The following is a 6,758-nucleotide window of genomic DNA, read 5'->3' as shown; positions in this document are numbered from 1 at the left end:
CTGCCAAGCTGCTTTCCAGCTGGGTGGCCCCCAGCATCTACTGGTGTGTGGGGTTGTTCCTCACCAGGTGCGGGACTTTGCACTTCTCCTTGCTGAACTTCATGAGGTTTCTGTCAGCCCATTTCTCTAGCCTGTCAAGCTCACGCTGGATGGCAGCATGCCCCTCTGGCCTATCAGCCACTCCTCCCAACTTTGTGTCATTGGCAAACTCGCTGAGGGTACGCTCTGCCCCACTGTGCAGATCACTAACAAAGATGTTAAACAGGACTGGACCCAGTATGTGGTCCTCCTCCTCCTCCTCTCCCCCCAGGGTACACTGCTAGTTACCAGCCTCCAACTAGACTTTGCGCCGCTCGTCACCACCCTTAGGGCCCGGCCATTCAGCCAGTTTTCAATCCACCTCGCTGTCTGCTCATCCAGCACCTACAGCAACAGCTTGAGGGGCTATGAGGCTCTTATGAGAGACACTGTCAGAGACCTTACTGAAGGCCTGGCAGACACTAGCCACTGCTCTCCCCTCATCTACCAGGCACATCTGTTCATCGTAGAAGTTTATCAAGTCAGTCAAGCATGACTTCCCCTTCATGAAGCCATACTGACTACTCCTGAGGAGTTTCTTGTCCTTCATGTGCCTGGAAGAGGGTTCCAGGATGAGCTGCTCCATCACCACCATCCCAGGGATCAAGGTGAAGCTGACTGGCCTGTAGCTTCCTGGCTCCTCCTTCTTGAAGATATGAGTGACAGATAGGAGATAGGCGGTATATCTATATTGACACAGTATATGGCCAGCACATTAGGGTGGTTGGTTCCCTCTTAAGATGCAGTTAGCAATGGGGTAGCTCCTCTCTGCTGCTCTTAGATAGGATGATGTGCTGAAGATTCCTTTAAGCTCACAGGACATAGAGTACCTATATGTGAAATAAGTGCAGTCTGGCAGAAGAAGTGACAACAATGCTAGTCTGCTTGTACAATCTTTTGGATGATAGCGGCTTGCTGCTGTGCTTATGAGTACCATATGTTTCACAAGCCATGTAAAGATACTAGGGTATCTCATTTGAGAGATGGTTCAGTCCCTTGATCATCTCCGTGGCCCTTCATTGGACTCACTCCAGCATGTCCATGTCTCTCTTGTACAGAGGAGCCCAGAACTGGATGCAGTACTCCAGGTGTGGCCTCACCAGTGCTGAGTAGAGGGGAAAGATCACCTCCCTCGACCTGCTGTTAACACCAAAATAGCTTAGGAACACCAAAGTTAAAAGTTATAGCCAGTTTACAAGGAAGGAAGTAAGGAGTCACCAGTGGGAGTCTCATTGGGATGTGCGCTGGAACACATCAGAAATAAAAGCTGACTACAAAAAACAGCAGAAGGATCTTAGAATTTCAAGCTACTAGAGAGCAATCATTGGTGTTGATAAATGCAAAGTGATGCACGTTGAGAAAAACAACCACAACTACAAACTCACAACATTCAGCTGTATATTAGCTGGTTCTCTTTTGAGAGCATAAGTACCTTTCCATACAATACTGAGAAGTCACAGTTCCCTGATACAGGTGATTTAGAGGCTAGGAGTGTAACAGGTTAAAAAGCAATTAGACGAATTCATTAGAGAGTCCATCAAGAGCTGTAAGACATGATAACACACACACACGCTCCAGGCAAGGAAGCCCTTGAGTGACTGGTTACTGGAAGAACAAGCTTTGGGAATTATCAAGGCACAGCTTCACAATATTCTGTGCTATGGCAGCAAAAATGGCTTCTGCATTTTTTGGTGCCAAATCCCTCCTGACCATTTCCAAACATGGTGGACAGTTCAGGGCCTGCTGAGCTGTTTCTTTAAAAACAATTATTTTAAGGACTGATTTTAAGTGCAGATCGCTTCAGCAATATAATTTATATATTAGCCTCAGAGACTTATCTGCACAATGGAAACGGGCGGCAATAACAAAAAGCCAAGACTAAGAACCACTTAAAACTGGAGAAACTACAGCTGCTTCTCCAATCTTATCCTGTTCTTAAAAACCTTTGCTAAGCACCCACCAAAAGCCACTTCAAGACAGGATAATAGTTAAACTAATACTACCTTCCAGAGTGTTTGCTACAAAGTTTAGGACCATTCTTCCATCAACTCCCTGTTCTAAGAACCCGTAAGCATAAAAAATTTAGCAAAATGTAAAGCATAACTAGGTAAGGTACAAGACCAAGTTCTGGAAGAGGTAAGAGGGAGAAAGAAATGTTGTGAAAAAAAGAAGCACCACTCACACAGCATCGCTGTTTACTATTTCTTCTTTAATTTTAACATATTCCAGTTGACTGTCCCGATAAATCTTGAGAGAACTCTGTGGAGAAGGAAAGCACAGTTAAGATATGTCCTTACTGGGGAGGGTGTGTGTGTGGGTGTGTGTGTGTAAGATGGCAGACACTTTACCTATTCTAATGAAAACAGTGAATATACTTTTTTGGCTATGCAATGAGGAAACAAGCAAGTTGAAAAGTCAGGTTATTCTTCTTCTTTAAAGGCAAAAGTTATAACAAACAAACCAACCAATCAATTTATATCTATTCATCTATCTTCTGAGTATATGCCTCCAACACCTATCTGGATAGGAACTCAAAGCTGAAGTCAAGAGCACAACTATTATACACCATACATATAATCCTGCTTTTTCTGAAAAAGTGCCATCAGGACATCAGCTACTAACGCTTGCTGATGGAAGAGGATTTAAAAAACTGTTCTAAGATAGAAGAAAAACTAGGTTCAGTGACAAGACAAATGTTAATATCCTACCTTGTACCGGCATGAAAAAAAACCAGGAAAGAGGGTAGGGTATTTTTTGCAGAAATAATAGTTAATGTCTAGAAAAATACATCTATTTAGGCGATTTGAACAGTCAAAAGCTTTTCTTCTGTAGACTAAATCTCAGCTAAGGGATGGGAGAGAAATTAGGAATGAACTCAAGTAGCTAATAATGTAAAAGCAGAGATACAAAATGGTAACAGAAGCAAAATCCTATTCTGCACAGACCCTCTTTGCACCTTTTTAGTTGTACAAGTTAGAGAGTTCAGTAATCTAATAAGATCAGAACAGAAAACCAAAGGAATTTGAATGTATCTCCTTCCTTTCTAAATAAGGAAATAAACCCCAAATAATCTGATCAACAATCACAGGCAAAAAGTTCAGGCTTTTGTAGTTCCTATCTGAAACCTGCTGCCATTTAATTAATTTCACCTAAAACCAGAGCTGTCTGTCCCAATGAGCTGGAAATAACAACTGGGCTCGTTAAAGCCTGCTTCATTAAGATGATCATTAAATATATACATTTCCTTCAACAGAAGAAGTGCAAGTTATTTAAACCTTACAAGCACACCTTTTTCTCTTCCAACTCTGCTTTCAAGGAACCCAACTCTTCCTGGCACTTTTCCAGAGGCAGGATTTTCTGTAGCATCTGCTCCACTTGGCAACGAAGAGCAGAGATCTCTCTGAAACAGGAAGTTGCCAAAAAACATGGGTGCTTTCAAACTCAATGTTCTGATTTTTCAGGCAAGTGTCTGAATATTTTGCCTTCCCCTATGGAAAAATGCTGTGAGAGATACCCAAAGGCTTTTAAGAGTCTAAGCGTTCTCATTTTTCCATCCAACATTTTACATTCAAAGAAAATTCAAGATCTGATTTAAAAACATTAAACTGAGCCTAAAGCTAGATGCAAGCAGATGGCATGTGCCACACTGGAGTACTGCCCAGCTGCCTATACTGAAGTGCCAGGAGTACGTGTCTCTACATAGATAGCGCTGTGAAATAAGAGCAGAGTCCAACTGCAGGATTTTTCAACAGGCAGGATGGAGTCCGTAAAGATTATATGCTGCCTCTTCCTCTATAATCAAGTAGAGTAAGCAAGGGCACCCAGCCACAACTCTAAGACAAAATGCTTCATATAAATAGGGCTGCCCCAAATACGCTTACATTTAACCACCACCAAAAGATGAGCTCGGCATCTCCACTTGGTCACTTTAGACTCTTATGTAACACAGGGCCAGGAAAGAATTTCACACAGGTATTGTAGAAGGAGGACAGATTTCTCTCCTCATCAAGGGTATCTTTGCTAACTGTGGCCTAGGAAGCATGGTAAAAGAAAGGACCATATTAAAAGCTCAGCCTAGACCCAGGGCTGATGCTGTTACAACGTCAGACTCCTAAAGCTGTCCAAGACATAGCATCTTTAGTAAACAGTTTAAATCAAACTTACCGTTCAGCAAATTGAAGCTGTAATCTCTTGTTAAGGTAGAAATTAAAAACAGTTTATCAAACATCCTTAGGTATATTTCAATCCAATGGCCACTTGCAAAGAAACATCCAATAAAGACTTCCACCCAAAAACCACAAGACTTGCAGAACTAAGCATTTAATTGAAACACTTCAATACATTTGAAGTGAATAAGCAGAGCTGCTTCTGTTACATGAAAAAACTTGAGTCATTCTCAGCAACGCAGGTTTCAAGTAGTCCATATTAAGCCATATATTAGACACAGATGGATCTTAAGTGGATAGTTTTAATTCCAAAGCCCTATCTTCTTTACAAAGCCTATCCAGTCTGTTCTTTACTAGAGGCATCATCCCTAACTTAAACCTTAAATAAAAAGCCTCAAGCCCTCTTATAAGAAATGTTGATAGACTAATGATGTAAGAACACTAATAGAAAAGTAAAGGATATCAGTGCATTTCTGTTGATACTCTGTCAGCAAACGACTGCAAGAAGAAAAAAAAAACAAACCAAGAGACATTACTCATTTTCTCACCTGATTTTGACAATCATGTCTTAGGATACCTTTCCTTTCGCTTTATAGATAAATACAGAAAGTGTAAGATTTGGTTTGCATTTTTTGATAGTAATCGATATAACCCTTTTGCTTCATTAAGCCTTTCAAACCTCAAATCAGGCTGCTTTATAATAGAAAAAAAACCCCAACTGGCAATTACATGAATTTGTAGCCATTAACTATTTGCAGCTTTAAAAAAAACCAAACAAAAAACATTATTTAGGTAAAGAACACCATATACATATAATGAAAAAATACACATATAATCACAAAATCATATCCTAGTTCCCAATCTTAAAAGGATGTTTTCCTAGGAAAGAACAAAGTTCCTAGGAAAGAACACATAAGAAAAATAGTTCAAAAGGCCCTAAAAGGCTTTAATCTTTACACATTTCTCCTAGCAGCCATTAGAGGGTAACACTTACTCTGATCCAAGGTGTACAGTGGCCCAGGGACACCACCAAGGAAAGATAGTCTCTCCTTTCCTCAAATGTTACAGTTTTTAAGAATGGAGAGAAGAAAGGACAGGAAAGAGAAATACCGTGGCAGTTACTCCAATAAGGAGAGGGCTGCATTACCTTCTCTTGCAACAGTTAAGAGTTATCAAGGAAGGCAAAAAAGAAAGGGGCTGAGCTGCAAGTAGTTAAAGAAGAGGTAATTCCCACAAGAAATGTATGCACTGGCAGAGAGAAGAGGGACACAAAGTTTGGAGGTAGGAAAAGGAATCTATCGACACAGAGTAAAGGAGCTTTGAAGGAAAGGGTCCCAGTTAAGACAGTGAGGGCTCTCTCAAATACTTTTTGGAAACCAGAATGCAGGACTGGAATTTAGATTTGCTAAAGCCAGATCAACACATATCTGAGAAAGGGTACATGAGAAATAAACCATTACAATTAGGAGACATAGCAAGGATATTAGGCCATAGTACGGAGGCATACATAACATATCGCGATACATTATTCCATGCAATCATATGTTGATGGTTATTGAGAAGAAGCGGAAGCAATCACAGAGGAGAAAGCAAACTATGAGAAGCATTTTAGAACCTTACTGTTCTGACTGATGTTCAGCCTCACTTTTTATATTCTGATATTTAATCCCAACAGCATTTAATGCTGTTAATGCTGAGACTAAATTCTGTTGAAAAGGTTCGTATACACCTGTGCTCAACTTTTAGTTCTCATAGCATATTCCTCACAACAGATAAAATGAGATTAATCTCTTCAAAGAGCTGCTTCTGCTAGTATTCATAATAATATATAAGCTATTATAGCTATACAAAATAGCCCTGTTTTACTACCATTACACACAGATGTTTTAGGGCATAAATTAAATAAGTCTTACAGTCTAGATTTAGGACCTGTTTGTGAAGAAGTTGCTTTCATTTGAGGAGGATTTAGTTTTGTGCATTAACAAATATCTACATTCCACAAAACGTATTTGCTGCATTGCTTTAAGAACTTAAGAGCGATAAAAAACAAACCAAACCAAAAAAAACCACCACAAAACACTCGTGGAATTGTACTTACTCTCCATCAATCATTTTTTGCTTCAGTGCAATTAACGCGGCTACATATTCATTTATATTCTGTAAGGAAGAATCTCAAGTCGGTAAAGAAGTTTCACCCCAAAAACCAGTACTATACCCTGTAAATAACCCCTAAACTGATGGCTAATGTTCTACACAATATAATAATCTGTCTTCTTTTTTTCAGTGCTCTTAGTGAACAAGTTAGTAATTCACCAAAAATATATTCATACAAATACGTATAGAAAACGCAGGCTCCACAAGAAGATCTGCATGCTTAGATGACGCTTTGCAACAAAAGCTCTTCAAACTTTGCCTTTGCAGTAGATTATGCACTAAAATCCCCGCAGCTTTTTCTCTCAAAATCAAATTAAGCTTTAGCAGAATATTACCGATAAACAGCATCTAGCTCATCTG

General features: G+C 39.9%; 1 protein-coding gene across 1 annotated transcript in view; it reads right to left on the bottom strand.

Annotated features, from left to right (window-relative positions):
- Positions 1 to 6,398, bottom strand: part of ICE1 (interactor of little elongation complex ELL subunit 1) — a 38,435-nt gene extending 32,037 nt beyond the window's left edge. Inside the window, exons 1-5 of the mRNA XM_009289795.2 lie at positions 6,343 to 6,398; positions 4,708 to 4,742; positions 4,243 to 4,261; positions 3,367 to 3,478; positions 2,261 to 2,337 (exon numbers count right to left, since the gene is read on the bottom strand). Of these exons, the coding sequence (XP_009288070.1) occupies positions 2,261 to 2,337; positions 3,367 to 3,478; positions 4,243 to 4,261; positions 4,708 to 4,742; positions 6,343 to 6,356 (257 nt within the window). The 5' untranslated portion in view covers positions 6,357 to 6,398. The remainder of the gene's footprint in view (positions 1 to 2,260; positions 2,338 to 3,366; positions 3,479 to 4,242; positions 4,262 to 4,707; positions 4,743 to 6,342) is intronic.
- Between the last annotated feature and the right edge of the window lie 360 nt (positions 6,399 to 6,758).

The sequence above is a fragment of the Aptenodytes forsteri genome, unplaced genomic scaffold (genome assembly GCF_000699145.1).
Source record: "Aptenodytes forsteri isolate BGI_AS27 unplaced genomic scaffold, ASM69914v1 Scaffold234, whole genome shotgun sequence".
In the NCBI taxonomy this organism is placed as follows: domain Eukaryota; kingdom Metazoa; phylum Chordata; class Aves; order Sphenisciformes; family Spheniscidae; genus Aptenodytes; species Aptenodytes forsteri.
This window is presented reverse-complemented; position numbering and strand designations above follow the sequence as displayed.